General features: G+C 35.2%; 1 protein-coding gene across 2 annotated transcripts in view; it reads left to right on the top strand.

Annotated features, from left to right (window-relative positions):
* The window catches only part of LOC140142046 (uncharacterized), a 32921-nt gene extending 15612 nt beyond the window's left edge, over nt 1–17309 (top strand). Inside the window, exons 1-2 of one of the 2 annotated variants that reach the window (XM_072163970.1) lie at nt 9812–9969; nt 15046–17307. In XM_072163970.1, the coding sequence (XP_072020071.1) occupies nt 15097–15948 (852 nt within the window). In that variant the 5' untranslated portion in view covers nt 9812–9969; nt 15046–15096 and the 3' untranslated portion in view covers nt 15949–17307. Of the gene's footprint in view, nt 1–9811; nt 9970–15045 lie in introns of those variants that run through there. The other variant, XM_072163969.1, reaches the window with a different exon arrangement.
* The last annotated feature ends 591 nt before the right edge of the window (nt 17310–17900 follow it).

Genomic DNA, 17900 nt, shown 5'->3' with positions numbered 1-17900 from the left:
CCAAACAAAAGGCACGCACCCATGCACAAACAATCCAGGATATAATTATAACTATTACATTTCATTACATTGCATTAATTAAATAAAATTACACCATATATGTATTGGATCCATACTTACTGTCTGAGTGTAGCTTAGCATTAAGGTGATTAAATTAGGGTGATTATGTCCGATTTGCATCACAAGCATGACAAGTGTACGTATACGTTGACCCAGGTTCAAGTAAGGTTTTCCGAAATAGTTTTAAAAAAACAAGAAAAAAAAAGTGACAAAACTTCAACTTCTGCTAAACCTCAAACATTTAAAGAATTCCTGTTGAAATAGAATTCCATAGTATAGATATATCATTATATAACAATACAAGTACAAGATTAAACTTACACCAAATAAAGTAATTTACACTTGGCCGCTCATGCACTAATTTCATTTCGTATACTTCTGTAATAATGATGGCATGGTGTGTCAATTTAGACCTTGCGAGTGAAAAGTCCAAATCAAAAATCCTGAAAGGGGGTTTTCCCCAACAAAAGGTGATTCTGTATTGACGTTGCTCAGATTCTATCACCTAAAGGCGTTTGGGGTTGACGTTTGCACAGGTAATAATTTCAACTGTCTAGCAGATCAATTACAGAAGTTTATGTACGGATTTATATTTATATCTTTCTGGGTCACTTGATATTTGATTCAAAGCCAAAAATCCAGAAAATTAAAGTTTTTCACGTTTTTAACCCCGGTATATATCTCTCTCTTACACAGGTCATATTTAGCATTTGGGGGCAATATTAAATTTTGAGTTCCTAGAACACAACACGATATACATGACGTAAAAGTTGTCAAAAATGTATTACCGTATTGTTTGAAAACATCGACAAGGCATCCTCGTTCTTCTATCCATAAATCTTTGAGGCACTCATGAACTCTCATTTTCATTTAATACAAGTTCAGAAAATTCAGAATTGTAATTTTTCATCGCCATATTTGGAAATAGCATGAAAAATGCATTAAAAATAATGATTACATTATTACCTAATATTGGTTCAGTGGTTCTTAAGATAGCTCTTGATATTTTGAGAAAATATCTGCAAACTTTTTATGTTGCTATAGCACGCAGAGCATTAAATGTGCTTATCCATAGCACAAGTTTACTTTACACTAAGAGTAGGAGGTTGCAGGCATGCCAAGTAGGAGGGTACCAAATATTACGTGCCTTATACACAATGTCCTATAATGAACCCACAATTCTTGAATAGGAAACTTCAACATGAAATATGTGGACCAATAACAACTTAGACACGTTCAAATGTGTGCCAAATAGAGTTTAATGAGTCGGCCAATGTGTGTGATTAATTTCAATAGCTAATTGTGTGAAGGCATTTGCCGATCTGCTCAATGAACAAATTCATTTAACTCCCGGCCGGGAATAACTTTGTGTGTTTTGCATCTTAACCCTTACTGACACGTTGAGTATGAAAGACACAAATGACAATTCCTTTCAAATGTGAATACTAACAATACATCGGAATGATCATGATAAATGCAGAATTGTGGAAACACGGGTTTATTCTGCTTTTGCTTTTGTTTTGTTGTTTTTGGTATTCCTCGATTGATATTCTTCAATTTGAGCACAGGCTGTAGAATGAAAAAGACTTGATTTTTAATCAGTGCAGAATAATGAATATCAACCATTTATGGCTTGATTATGATGGGGCATCACTTTATCATAGGAACAAAACACATGCAACCCCATTACACGGCCATCAACATTTGTCCACAATATAAGAACAGAATAGCGGTTACCTAACTATGGTATTCTTTGATTTTAAACGATTGGCGGTAGTATTGGGCACTCTATCATTGACTTATTACGGTTGCATATAACAAAGACAGCAAAGTTCATGAAAGAGACACTTCATGAATTGATAGTATGTCAGTGATAATTGATAATATCACAGATGAAATATGAGAAGTTCAAAATTAATCAGATTTTAATACTTTACGATTTTGAATTCCACAATGTACATAATACAACAGTGATTTCATTGTATTTCATTCATTTCTGTTTACCTGCAATGAACAGATTACATACAATGGTCAAATACAATATAGAACCACTTGAAATGGAGCCGATAATGCCATGTATTCTATTGTCATTTATGTTATTTTTAAAATATGAAAGTAAAGAATAGAGCAAAACCAGAAAACGTTCACTCAATCCCGGATTCCATCTCAATATTTTGATTCAATGTCAAGTACACACTGTACAACTACTAGAGGCTACTCATGTTGTTCAACTCACAAGGGCCTTAATATTGTAACATTTTGTTCTCTAATAATAAATCCTGTGGTGACTGAATGAATATACGGTAGCTGTAGTGGAGGTCCCTGGCCTATCGCCTCGCTACCTCGGCCAACAACTGTGGTGAAGCCTGCGGCTAACTGCCAGTAGGATACACACTACGCAACTATTCGGCGGTGTTTTTCGCCCAATTTGTCGTTCGTTTGCCTTGATCAACTTGATTTCTGCTGCAGGGGTGGTCAAAGGTTCAGTTCCCTTAAGCTTATTATGCAAATCAATCAATTTAAGTGCTGTAGGGTATATCAGAAAAAGAGCGCTACGTAGAACACGGTTAACTTCAATTTCATAGGAATCTACGATACTCATATATAGTACCGAAATGTCACTCGATTAAACTTTGTTACAGCTGATACGTGAAGTTGCTATCATCCACTAAGTAACGAGAAAATCAATGGTCCCGAAGGCAATTGATGGTACACACATCCGGTATTTTTGTCTTAACACATTGCAAGTGAAAAGTTCAAGACTTTTCAGTGTCAATGTCTGACCGCTCTTCTGTCTTCTTTAATTCCGTAATAATCAAAGATAACTTGTCATTGAACATAAATAATTAATCTGAGTTTCGCATGATATGAACTTAAATAATTATGATAATTATTGATACACTTGTGTCCTTGTCCAAAACCTTCAAAATCGGTACTTTTCAAGCAGGCTCTGCTAAAGGGAGGGCGGGTTAGTGTAGTGGTCTTCTCACTCGCTTCTCACCACTGTGGCCCGGGTTCAATTCCCCGCGGCGCCACATGTGAGTTTGGTTGCCGATCCATGCTCGTCCTCACAGGTTTTTCTCCGGGTGCTCCGGTTTTCCTCCTGCATCTAAAATCGGACCTCTTCCCATATCCCTGTCCCATCATATCCGGATGGCGTCCCTTAAATTTAGTAGCCTCTGAGCACTATTGGGATTAGCCTGGCTTCAGCCGAATGTTATAAATAAATAAATAAATAAAATATGCTTGTTGGAACCCCGGGGTTGGAACAATTATACCTATATGGCTGCGAAGGAGCAAACATTATACACAAAGTTAAAGTATATACATGAGTAACCGGTGTCAAAGACACTTCATGTTTCACACATGTGGTATTTTATGTGTAAGCACTTATAGCTACACATCTAGCCACCTAGTATGCCAAAATGTTTTCTTATCATTAAAAAATGACATACTGTATCATGGTTCAAACCTCATAGTAAATTGGACCATGATATAATGATATATCGGGTTTGTTTTTTTGACGATCCATGATTGGACTTTTTCTATTTAACATAATGAATTGACAAAAATCTTGGTGCACTGGATGACAAGTAATCTTTTCATACTATTTGTCATGTTTATTTGACGAAGCAATCGATTCTATGAATAATTTGTGAAACAAGACAATAAAAGAGGATGTTACTACTACAATAATTTGCATTTGCATCAACTTCGGTCGGCAGTGTGTATACTTGATTTACTTGTGTAACTTGACATTATTTGAAACTACAAAAATTCCTATTGTTTCAAACTGACCGGCAAACATGTCAAATGTGATGTTTTATGGAGCAGCTGGAAAGGAGAGGGATATCTAAGGCATTTGATCATGTTGATGGTACATCGACCTTAAGAATCTGCATTTTCAATTATTCAAAACGATTCTGACGATTATTTTCAATTGTATGCAACGGTTTAAACCCATAATTGATTGCAATCAATATAATAAGCCTTTTTGAAATATGGCGGGCACAAAAGGAGGGCGTACTTTGAAGTGAGTAATCTTTTGTCAGCTTAGAAGCATTTCAAAAAGGCTTATTTGTGATCCTCAGGATCGACACGGTTATTTGATGTGATCATTTATTAGTTTTTCAAACAAAACGTCATGTACTACCTAATTTTAGACTTAAACAGCTAAAAGCGGTATTATGCTAATGTATACACATGCTTTTGAGTCATTTTCAACTTTAATTTCCACATATTTACAACATTTGTTACGTTCAAATCATTTTTTAAAGCTTTTTCGGATATAAAATGTATCTATTTATGACAAGATTGGTGGCGCTATTTAGTTACTGGAAATTACCCTTTCAAGCTTTTATTACAAGTAATTCCTGTTCTTTGTTGATGAAATATGTTTATAAAATGTCTTTGTTACTTATTTCACCTATTCCATCTGTTTTATTGGCAGTATTGATTACCTACCCCTTCCAAATTATGAAATATGATTTAGGATAAATAGCGCCATCTATAGTTTGCATTTTCTTAATAATGAAGCCAATTCTATATACATCAAACAACCGTGAGGAGCACCCATGTTATTTGAAAGACCTTTCGCACTGGTCGACCGATCGTGTAAAAAGAACTAGGTCACGTCTGTGTCACGCACGCTATGCTACGCCGATTGTTCGGCGAATGAGGTGTTGATGTGATGATAACGTGATTCAATTAGCCAATCAAAACCCGACTACAAAGGTCTTTGCAAATAGGTGCAACAACAATGTTATTTATTACAGGTTATTAACTGATCACAATCAGACTTGTCAGATGTGCTAATTTAATGTTATATTTAACATTTACTAAAATACCGTTGTCAATCGAAGCATTGCTATTTTCTAAAACACAGGTGGAACTGGTAAATCTGTTGCTTGAAATTGTTTCAATTTTGTTGTAGACGGTGATTGCTCAATTGAGATCATTATTAATTTTGGTCGCACTGGAAATTTTAAACATAAAAACATGCATTATCTGTATTGTAACTGACAATAATTATTATATTGCTGCATCAAATGTCGTCAGTACCAAACGCCTTATTATTCTGTAATCATGATGGTACTATCTATAGGATCTTGGTTGTAAACATTGCATCCATTTACCCGAAACAGCTGGCTATAAATCATGGTCGCGGGATGTCGATCACCAAAGTTAAGGCTCATAGAAATTTACGTTTTTTGCAGAAACCAATTAAACCATTCTCCGAGCATTGTAAACGCATCTGGCCATTTTTGTTCATCTTCATCGCATTCTTTCTGCCAAGCACTGGAAATTACACGCGTTACACCTTCCATCCCATCATGCAAAGGACATTGCCATCTAGTATCGTCAAGTCGAAGAATTAAGAATTAAAGAATGAAAGGGTAATGCATGCAAGTAATGTGTCCTTGGCAGTAAACAAGTAAATAATGGGTGAGTCGCAATACCACACCCTTTTCTATTCTACCACAAAATATTGCGATTTAAATAGGAAACTTTTATGCCCAAATGTTTATTTCAAGGTGGAGCGCGTACGCGTTTGCAAAGCGTAAGTGTCAGCGGTATTAGCGGAAATATTCCACTAACGTTATGCTTAGCGTAGAATGTGTTAATACGTTACGTGATACGTCGCTTACATTGCATCGCGCGGCGAGGTTGTTCATTGCCACTGTAAGATCTGTCACGTGACGCGTTTTAACATATCACAGTGCGCGATTTTGAATAATGGGTCGTAGATTATCACATGCGAATGCACCTGGCGGCTCTTTTACAAGAACTTTATACATGCCATAGGTTACTACAATTTACGGAGCTAATCAATGTAATATACCTACATACACATTGAACAATATCATTATTATTTGAGCTTTGAGTTCACTATTACGAGTTCGTACATTGACCTGCTGTGTCTAGTGCTAATGGGTAAATAGCCTGTGTCTTAAACGTGTCCCAATAACGTCGCCAACAAAATAAAGACTCAAAGTCCTGTGACGTGAAAAGACTACGAAGAATACAATCAGAAGCTATCAGATACCTGGAAATGATAATATTAACTTCTGAGTGTCTTTTGTCGAAACCCCTAGAAGGCGAATATAAATGACTTACAGCCTATAGCAAAGTGAGTCAGTGAACCAGTACAATCATAATGTAACGTGGTTTCTCATCAAGTTGTAATTTGTGGCGTAAATCTGCGATATCAAAATGAATATTACAATTATTATTTTCACGATTATTAGTTACTACATGTATAATCTTAATTTTGTATTTGTCACCAGAACAAGTTACGGAAAGTTGGCGAATAAGCTGATTTTTTTGTCGTATTATGTCGTGCTCTTATTTACTTTGACCGTCATTCAGAGCCCGTCAATACGGGTTAGATCAAAATACGAAATATATTTTGTTCAAACGTAAACGAATCTCAAACATCTCTACGACACACACTGCAAAACATAATTATAATACTGGAAATAACGACAATGACAATTATCTACATTGCAATTAAATATGATATTATTTACTTTTTTTACAGTGTGCATTAAAGTTACTGCAATTTACTACATATTACAAACCAATCAACATCAAATCAAATGTATTTTAAAAATCCCATTCATAATAATGTCTATGAGTGACGGATTACGAACATTGTTCATTAAATCATCCGAATTGCATTAAAGCAATATAAACATCTCAAAAAAAGTAACTAACCCCTTAAATAATGACCATTATTCAAAAACGGGTGATTCTATTACAACTCTGTAAAATGCGTTGGAAGCAGAATTTATTTCTGCACATTTTGACTTCTCATTTGCAGCAATTGACTAAATATTGACGTCACGGCGTACATTTAAATCAATGTACCCCAAGATTTGAAAGTAAATTGTATTGATTTTGTATTCAGTTGGTAATGGAAGGAAATCTGTGTAATGATATCTGAGTGTTTTTGTATTGTAAAAATTTGTAGTGCAACTTTCAAATCTGGACCTCACTACATTAAATTGACCGGTGTTTTATTGTTTTCTGGGCTATCGTATCAAATGAGGTGTCAAAATGCGCAGAAATAAATTCTACTTCCAACGCATTTTACAGATTTGTAATACAATAGCGCCTTTTTGAATAATGGCCATTATTTATGGGGGTTAGCTACTTTTTTTGAGATGTTTATTATTATTCACTATGAATTACAAAAGTATAAAACGGATCAAAGAATAATAAATCCCTGAATTATTAGCATTTCCGTTTTATTATCCTCTAAAACCATTCAACTGCAAAAATGTATCTCTAAAGTCATGTTATACATGTAACAAACAACAAACAATACAACAATTAATGCATCCATGCACAATGAGCAATTCTTATGAAGGTTTTGATGTCACATCATGATGTGAAACTAGTGCTACTACACAAGCCAATCATACAAACAAGTGCCCGTCTTTTGTACATGTATATATCAATTATTAAATTGGCGAGTTGCAAGTTGATCAAAATGGATTGAAGCTTTTTATCCAAATTTGACAAATTATAATTATACCTTTGAACGCGGGGCTCATTTCAAACTTTCATCTCAAGTTTCCTTGGTTTGAGATGTAGGAATTGTAGAGTGCTGAAATAATGATTTACTCCGTTGCAGGGTGTGTATAAATTCAAAACAGTTACATTCCTTTCAAATTCATAATTCCTGTTTACATCACTATAATATCTCAGCTATCTTGTCCTGGTGTTCCCCAAGGTTCGATTCTTGTCCCATTATTCATATTGTTACGTAAACGACGTTTCACTTAGCATGCTTAGAATCCTCTTTTATCTTGTTTGCATGCAGATGATGTATATGGTTATCTAATCCAATTATTTTGACAACAAAATACACATCAACAAATAACTTCGGTATTACGAATTGGTCTAAAGCTGATTAGCGCTTAAATATTAACAAACTTAAGTGTGGGTACGCATCAAAAACATTTACACGTGTATTTAAGACTAAAACAAAAAGTGAAATCATGATCAAAGCTATCAACATCAGAAGAAATAATGATTGGAATGTGTCAAGTATCGATTAAAATTGTCCCCAGATTATGACATTGAAGTTATATAAATCTAAAGATTTCCACAATACCTTCATTGTATTTACGGTTGCACTGAACTTTCCTCTGGTATTTTGGTATTGGACAATCTGTCATTTGAGATGATAAGTACTATCAATATGAATTTATTTGAATGCACTCCGGACAATTAGGTCAAAAAATTATTTAAAAGTCGCTCACCTAGTAGACAATGGTAGAAGGTATTTGACCGCCATAACAGCCATATCTGTCTGTTGTGAAATATAGGCAACACAAAGCAAAAATATTTCAAAATATTTATCATTTTCACAATTTTCTGATTGTTAATGATGGCCTTTTTGAAAATACAATTTATGCAAGCAGAATTTTGTTTACCAATGAACTGACTTAGCAACGATACTAGCTATGTAATTATATAAGTTGGCGTCAAACGACTAAATACCTTTATCCAGCATTGGATTATCAACACTTGGTAATAATACATTGACCAGATAAATCCTCTGAAAAGGCCAACCTTGTCAACATATCTATTGTCTACTATTCATAATCTGCAACAATTTGTCAAACAAAAAGACTACTGCAACAATATGTCAAAACACCTTGTGATTTGTAAAAATTAATGGAAACCTTCATCATTTGAAACTATTTCGCACTTTGTGGTATTCATGGTATTACTTAGCTAATTTTCATATCCTGGACCTTTAGAAGTATGTAGAAGGTGATATATTAGTGAAAGGTATTAGAAAATGATCATTTAGTTTAATCTTTCTTTGTAGTAATGCATTTGGTAATAAAGTTGAATTGAATTGAAAATAGCATCTAAATGGAGAGTATACAATGTTGACAATCACGAAAATTTGTATGGTTTCGTTGCTGTTAAATTGTTACAAATGACATTGATAACTTTTACATATTGGATCTATCTTAAAAAGATTAACTGTTTGATACAAAATCTAAATTGTTGATAGGTTAACAAAATGTGTCTTTTGTTTGCTTTAGTCCATGATTAACACTTTGGTAAAAATTGTTCGATATTTATAGCAATGTTCACAGGTAACGTGAAACCATGCAATTTTCACAGAATAACGTAATATTTGGCTACATTTCAAAGCTAATTAAAGTAAGTCATATTGACGTATTCGTAGATAATTAACAGTCGTGGGTTGATTTGACTTATTCATATACACCCACTCGTATGTTTGTCAAGGCACAAAAAAGAGGCCGTATGAAAGGAACATTCAGGTAAAACTTGATCAGATGATTTCACATTGATTAGTGAGATTGATCTCAATCACAATTCATATGTGGTAGACTTGCACGTTCCTTAAATAAAGCATATAATAATGATAATAGATAGCAATGGTGAACTCATAGCCTTTTATATGCTGCACAAGAGTCTAATTGACTTTCTAATATTATATTAATTATTGCGTTTGAAGTTGAAAGACGTGCTTTAACAAAATGAATGAGTGTGTTGTTGACACCGATTGTGTAGTAGGTGATCAATTATACCAACAGATATTAATAAAATCAAAATACTGTTATGCATTCCATTAGGATAGTAAATACTGAAAATGCGCAGGCACCAAATATTTTTGTCTTTCTGGTACCTTTTGTGTCAAATGAATCGAAGCATAAAAATCGTGCTACCTGAAGGGTAAGAAATATAGAAACCTTTTGGTTGTATTATTTAGTAGTCACATAGCTTGAATCTCGAACGGTCGGACTACGGAGTCTACTGAGGTCATAACGTGTTAGTTAGCATTGCCTGCCAATAACTTTGTATTACATGAAAATTAAATACTCCAGGATATAATATTATTGCTTTCTCGGATATACGGTAAGCAGATATATATTATTGTTCTCTTTTGTTCTTTTCTTAATTTATTTTAATTTATATTAGTATCAATATGATACTTTACAAAGGATGTTCAGGTTGGTTGATGATCGTTGACATCAGCTTTAATGATCAGCTTAAATGATACAAATTTATCAGATTATAAATTATGAATCGGTATTAAATAATATAATGTTATTTGATGGATAATATTTTGCAATTTTACATTTTTCGCTAATGCAATATAATGGCAATTACACGTAGATATAATGTACCGGTAGTGTATGTATATATATCTATATGTATATCTATGTGATATTCTAATTAACCAAGTTATATAATATATAACTTGGTTAATTAGAATATCACTTACTTACATAATATTGAAAAGTATTGGAAAGTGTAAATTAGTTATCAAGGATAGACATTGGGCTATTCCAGTTTAAATCCACACTACCCCTGTGGAAGATTTTGGAAATATCTTCCACAAGGGGAATATTTTTCAAATGTAATTGGTCAGGGTTAATCATTTTGGAACTCACACTCCCCCTGTATTATGACTTTACCTATATCTTCCACACCTGGAGTGAGTATTTCAAATGGAAGTTACCCAAATTTCTATTCTGTTTGAAACTCATACTCCCTCTGTGGGGGACTTAAGCTAAATCTTCCACAGGGGTAGTGTGGATTTTAAATGGAAAAGCCCATGATTAGTATGTCCGTGAATGCAGGACAGTAAGGAAAGTTTTACTCTGTCGGGCTAGTAGTAAAAGGTTCAATCGCCGATAGGACGTTACAGCTCTGTAATGCACCGATCGTTATAAAGGAAACACATGTTTTTAGAGTGTTAATCTGAAATTATCTTAAGGCACTATTTCTCTACGTTGTTGTTTTCTTTCAAGTTACAAAATACACAATTATATAATCAAATCAAAAGAATAAACTAGTCAGGTGACCAGAGTTTCCCTCTGGAATAAATTAAATGGCTGTACGTATTAAACATGGTGACGGTGTGTTTACGTCTGAGGCATATACCAGGAAAATTGCGATCCAATCTGCTAATTATAGAAAAGTCACATTTGTGAAGTATTTATTAAGGAATTCAATTTTTCCAAGGTAGACAACATGGTAGACGTCATCATGGTCATTATATTAAGGAAGGCTGCGTGTCAGGCTGTAATAGCTGAATAGACGAAGCCGGCAGCAGGTCGATATCTTTTTGCCATCACCAGTGATATTGTTACCATTGATATTCCTGTCGTGTTAACTAAGCAGACTAGACATTTCATAACTTAGACATCATTACACAACTAACTAAGCAGACATTTCATAACTTAGATATCATTACACCACTGTTAATGCACATCATCTTCGGATTTTAGGGAGCAACCAAAAACTCTTTTTGTTTGAGTCTTAGCATCTCTTGGATCACATTTAAATGTCAGTGACAATATAATTTGACAATTATTATTGGACACTATAATCTTTATATAGGGTCATGGATGTGTAGTGCTATACCAGCAGGGACTCCTAAGAAGGTTCCGAAAGAATTTATCATCCATTTTGTTTTTAATGTATTAATGGAAATATGCTTTGATCAAGCTGTGAAAATAATTCAATGTAACATAATGCAATTGTTGAATCAATTACAATTACTTTAAGCATTAATAATGTATTGTAGAAGACACACTTCAAAGAATACCGCCAATCGTAATGCTAGTACCTGCACCTGCAACGCTGTTCCTGGTGACTGTGCATGTGTGAACGTAAATTTCTTTTTGAATAAAATTTTGACAAGAATTTTGAACACACACGCGCGCCATTTTCAGTTCAGTAGTTGACCATTTAAACATCCGCGAAAACTTCGTCTGAATAAAAACCAATGTTGTTGTTTTAAAGACAATTGAGGATGTTGCATTGTTTGTCTTAGCAGGACATAATTGTTGTAATTTTCGTATCAACAATACATACCTTATACCTTTTCTGTAAAGCAACAATAAACTTTCATGGGTGGGCATTGTGCACAAAACAACTGTGTAAATTCATAGTCATGATAGTAGAATATTTAAATTACTGTGCTTTATTAAACTGCTATATCGAGTCAAGAAATTTAACAAAGAAGAAATAGAGTTTACAATCTTTGTCAACTGGTGGTAAAATTATTATTTTACTAAGCCAGTATGCCACACAAGTCACCTATTTCTCAGCTCAGTTACAAATATGAAAATAATGGGAATAGCCACATTAAAAAACGTTGCAGTTCACCTTCCAAAATTATTGATTCATAGACGCTAAGGAAATAAAGGAAACACTGGTAAATTATATTGTAGTAAGCAAAATAATTGACGCAAACGTTAAAATAACATTGACTGTGCTAGCCAACATATATGGAGTATTTACATGCACAGAGTATGTGTCCATACATTCTAAAGGAAATAAATAATTTGGATTCCAGAGTACGGAATAACCAGCATTCCATGTCATTTATCATGAAATACTATTCACCGTCGAAGTGATGATGCAACAGGATTAATTACCATAGCAATAGATGAATACAATATTATTTTTGAATAGATTACCCTGCACCTATGCATTGAAACATAGATGTCAAAGAAATGCTAATCACTCACACCTGTAAGATTAGTAATCTTTGAAAAGAGCGGTATTGTATTCATATATTGATTATATAGTGCAGGGCAATACAAAAATAGTGTAAACCCATTGCTATGGTAATTAATCCTGTTACATAACGACTTCTACAGCAAATTGCTGTATTAAAGGTAACACGCATAATCCACAAGACCACTGTACACCTGATGTACTGTACACAAATGTAGGCAAGCATGGTATATTTTAGAACGGTTCAAGTTAACCCGTAAGTCAATTGAGGTAGCAAGTTTGTCGCACTATGTATGAATGAAGCCACCGTGGCGTGACATGATATATAGCCTTATCTGTTAAACTATTCATTAACCCGTACCATCCTAACCTCGCCATAGATATTACTAAAGTCATTTACAACTTGAAAATAATAAAGAGTGCATCAGTCTGGTCAGAAGAAACTATTTAACCTGAAAGTTTAGATTCATTTTACTGTGTAATTATGGTTGTTAAATTGATCATTTGCGTATAATAGTCGTTAGTCGCATCAACTTTTGAGCAGAAGCGTCAAGAGAAGCCATTCGTATCGGTTTATTATCTTACATTGGATTTAGACCAAAAATGACAACTTTCATTTCATCAACCTGTACGTCGGCTCCTCTAAAAAGTACTGTTATGTCCATTGAGACGAAGTGCTTTTGTTATCAATAGTCAGGAGATAACCTATTTTAATTTAATTTTGTAATAATTAAGTAGTCCAGGCGAAGTATTCTATTTATAATATAATATGCTTCTAAGTGGGCATTGTGGTAAGTTAGTACCCGAAGACGTTTATTCCCCAGGGAATGTCCGTAAAAAAAGAATAATCATGGATGCAGAAGTAAAATCTATTGTCTAATATTGTACTCAAATAAAGAGCCAATTAAGCGTCAAATTTGCCTTTTTCTAACTAGTATCAATCCAACAGCGCACTCTAGAATGAGTTAAAATGGCCACTTTCATTCTACATTTAGATTGATCAATGCAGTCAGAATGAAATATCTAGAAAATCACTCTGTGCTACATTTAAGGTTTGAGAAAATGAAATATTTCAATGTAAAATTCAAGCTTTGACTAGAGCGAGCGGAATAGTTTTAAAGGGGTATTTCGTGATCCTAGCATCCTCTATTTATGTCATTTTTCATTAGATATCCACGAAAAAACCTATTCCCAAAATTTCAGTTGATTCCGATTTTGCGTTCGCGAGTTATGCATGATTATCTGATTATGTGTATTACACTGCTCCATAGACAATGCGTTGTAATTTCGTTCTGGTGCACCAGAACGAAATTCAAATTCACGATATCTTTGCTAAACGAATTAATCTGCAAGAAATATTTTGTACATAAACATTATGTATAGCCAGAGGTTTCCAGTGATATAAAAATGTCAACTTTTTTTGAGAAAAGTGGGGGGATGAGGCTGTGGATCACGAAATGCCCTTTTAAGACCTATTACCAAACTCCATAACGAAATCTCAATCGTGAAACTTTGATCAGTTTTACTTAGTAAAAGCTTCATTGAGTTGAATTCTTAACTTGCGCAAATGCTGTACAAAGAAGTAAAAGTCCTCGTTGACTTGCTCTGATCCTAGACTTGTTTTAAGAAGAAAAAGAAAATTTCTGTTTACGGTGTATAATATCCTGATTATACTGACATAATATTATGAAAGATCTGTACCGGGTAACCGTGATCAGAAGTTACAGAACAACATGTGGGCGATAAAATGCAAATTTGCATTTTGAACATGTTGATGGAACAGTCGTTTTAAAAACCAATAATTACAATTTTCACAGCTTACTGATGATTGTATAATTTCCCTTAGTTGTCATTGATGGATTATTATCATATTGCAACAATTCCCTATTGTCCTTTTTGTGATACGCTTTTCATTATTCTTTATTAACGCCCACATTCCATGTCATTACTTCTTTAAAATGAGACACGTACTTTGTGTCCATCGCCATGCCAAATATCTCATATGTCATTGATAAAAATGTCATTAGACAAGGGCAAATAAATCACTTTGTGAGATTTAAAAACATGAAAATAATATAAGATATGCCCTATTGCGTATGGAATAGCTTCAACAACCGCAGATCAACCGCCACCGCTCTGACAGAACCGGTGGTTTAACAACGTAACCAGACACAAGGTGCCGGCGGTCGATCGGTGGTTAAGTTTTGAAGCCGTCCCTTCCGAAATTTGCAAGGGACAAATATTCAAACATTCCTTCTGGCCGCTGGGCCACGTTGTAAAAGCAACTTTGTTGCAAAAAGTTGCAAATTCCAAATGTTTACCAAATGTAGGAGTGAATATTTTGAATCAGGGATCGCTCGCACCAAAAGCAAAGACCTTAACCAGTTCACTGCTCTGCTCCCCTTATCATGCTTATTTTGATTGATATCTAACCTAACGTTTTGTATTTTGTTTTTCCAGTGCCCGTCTTACAGATTTCGGCGGAACAAACTTGCAATAATACCAGATATCATGGGACAGACAGCCTCGAAGACCTCCAATGGCAACGGCCCTACACGAGTCATGCTTTGGGGCGTACCCCGTAGTCTGTCGACAGCATTCGTGAAATGTGTTGACACAATGGAAAGCGCCGAGATATTTCTAGAGCCGTTTTCATCTGCGTATTTCTTCGGTCCAGAAAAACGTTGCCCCACAGTGGAAGGACTACAAACCCCGGAAGATCCAGAATATAAATATGGCTGGGTAAAGAAACAACTGGAAGGGGAATTTCAAGGAAAAGATCTAATATTCTGTAAGGACATGGGATTTGCAATCGATGGGCGATATGATGCTATACCAGAAGGATACCAACATACTTTTATTATCCGTCAGCCAGCCAAAGCTTTGATGAGCTACCACAAAGTTGTCAACAGTTACCCCCATCATACAGAAGAAGTGTCGGTCAAGTATGGGCTTTCAAAAGGTTACGCATACAAAGAGTTGTACGATTTATACGAGCACTTACGTAAAACGACTGGAAAGAAGCCTATCATTATCGACGCTGATGATTTGTGCCGAAATCCAGAGGCGGCGCTTCGTAAATACTGCAAGGCGATTGGTGTAAAGTTCAACAAGTCAATGTTGTCATGGAAACAATATGACGTGGTTAATCCAAAATGGCATTGTTCACCAAGTTTTGCCATGTTGAACAATGCGATGAAGACATACGGTAGAGCGCTTGAAAGCACAGGTTTTGCATCGGACACTGATCAGACACAGGTACCCGAGAACGAACTGCCTCAAGGAGTCCAAGAATGTGTGGGTGAAGTACAAGACTATTACAATAAGATGTACGAGCAAAGACTAAAAGTACCTATTAAATAATATACAAATCTGTGCATCTTACTTCGTGACTCTATGTATTCGGTACCAGCAGTGATGTCAGGCAAACCATAGGATCACTGGAACTTTTTTTAATAAGAAGTCACCGCATTCAACTTCATTGCAGACTATTTGAAATTACTTGGTACTCTAGGTCGGTAAACATGAGTAAGATTTAATCTTTCCATAGAGAAGTCCTTTTCAGAGGGCTGAGCTTTCGGAACTCTAGCGAGTGCCATATTTAGAGCGGGGATGTCAATATGATTGACGGGAAGTGTCAATGACTTAATAAGGGAACTTTCCGCTGTGTGTAGAGAACAACAGGAATTAATCAACTTGGTCAGAGGTCCTTTTGAATAATCTATTCCATTCAGGAGGATTGTTCACTCCTTTGTCCCTATTGAAATTTTCTGGAGTAGAATGGATGTGCAAAGCTTCCACGAACTTCCTTTTAGACCGCTCGGTGTTCATGTCCAAAATCTTGGTATTGTTCCAGTCAATGTCGCATTTTTTTTTAAAGAAGAGAACTACATGTAGTGAACACCAACGAGACGCTGATACTGGCAACACACAAAAATCAGCAGTCGCTGAGCATGTGCGGCAAAACCATCATTAGTCGCAATAGTCGGTCTGAAGATGGCACTCGCTAGAGTTCCGAAAGCTCAGCCCCTTGAAAAGGACTTCTCTAGGGAAATATTAACTCTTACTCATCTTCATTGCAGACTGTTTGCTGCTTGTGTTACCTGTCAAAAATGTGGGGAAATTTTGGAAATTACTGGTATTATCCTGTCAAAGCTTTCTACTTTTAAAAATGTATGCCATTGCCAAAATAGTACCTGATTGTTTTATATTTGTTAAGATAGATTATCATAATTCATCCGGGGAGTAAAAACTATAATATTTAAATACAATCTATTCTTCTAGACATAATTATTATTTATCATGTTTATAAGTGTCATATTTTTATACAAGATCAGTTGGCTTGACGACACATCCAGTATAGGATGTGAAACTCATACATGTAAATAGTAAGTCAAGAAGAATAGATTGTAGAAGTGTTTGTAAGGGAAAGGTTGTAATTCGCCGTAGAAGTGATGATGTAACATGATTAACTACCATAGCAATTGGTTCAAACAATATTTGAATGTATCGTCCTGCACTACAAGCAGGTTGCACTCATCACCTGTGTATGTCTGCAATCATAGATTGAATACAATACCACTATTTTCAAAGATTACTAATCTTACAGGTGCGAGTGATCAGCACGATATGAATGTTTATAGAATTCTCGCTATTCGCAATAAGGGCGCCGCCAGCGGTTTGCGATGTAATCGTGATGTATCATGGGAAAAGGTCGACATCCAAGTCCGCGCAATACGAATATTACCATGCTATTACATATGAACACGTGACAATATTTTTTTAGTTTGTCAAAATAAAGGTGCTACACGCGAATCGATACTCAATAATACTTAATAATGTGATTTGAAATGTGCACAATTAATTTTTTCTCTATCAATTTGCGTGTAATACCGTTATATTGACAAACTAAAAATATTGTCACGTGTTCCTATGTAATAGCATGGTAATATTCGTATTGCGCGGACTTGATGTCGACCTTTTCCCATGATACATCACGATTTTCCCATGATACATCACGATTACATCGCAAACCGCTGGCGGCGCCCTTATTGCGAATAGCGAGAATTACGATCCGGGTCCATGTTCTTTGACATCTAGAGGTATCACGTGAAAATTGTTTGAAACAATTGCTATGATAGTAAATCCTGTTACATCTTCATTTTACGACGAATTTCCAAACGTACGTAAGTTCGCCCGTAGATATATGTACGTGCGTATGATACGTATGTTTGGAAATCGCAACCTCTCTACTATGTGAGGTGTACGTGGGGCCCGGACCCGGACGTGGGGTGTACTCTCGCGCATAAAAATAT

The sequence above is a fragment of the Amphiura filiformis genome, chromosome 20, assembly GCF_039555335.1.
Source record: "Amphiura filiformis chromosome 20, Afil_fr2py, whole genome shotgun sequence".
Taxonomy (NCBI): Eukaryota; Metazoa; Echinodermata; class Ophiuroidea; order Amphilepidida; family Amphiuridae; genus Amphiura; species Amphiura filiformis.
Note: the sequence above shows the minus strand (reverse complement) of the source record. Positions and strands in the feature narration are given on the sequence as shown.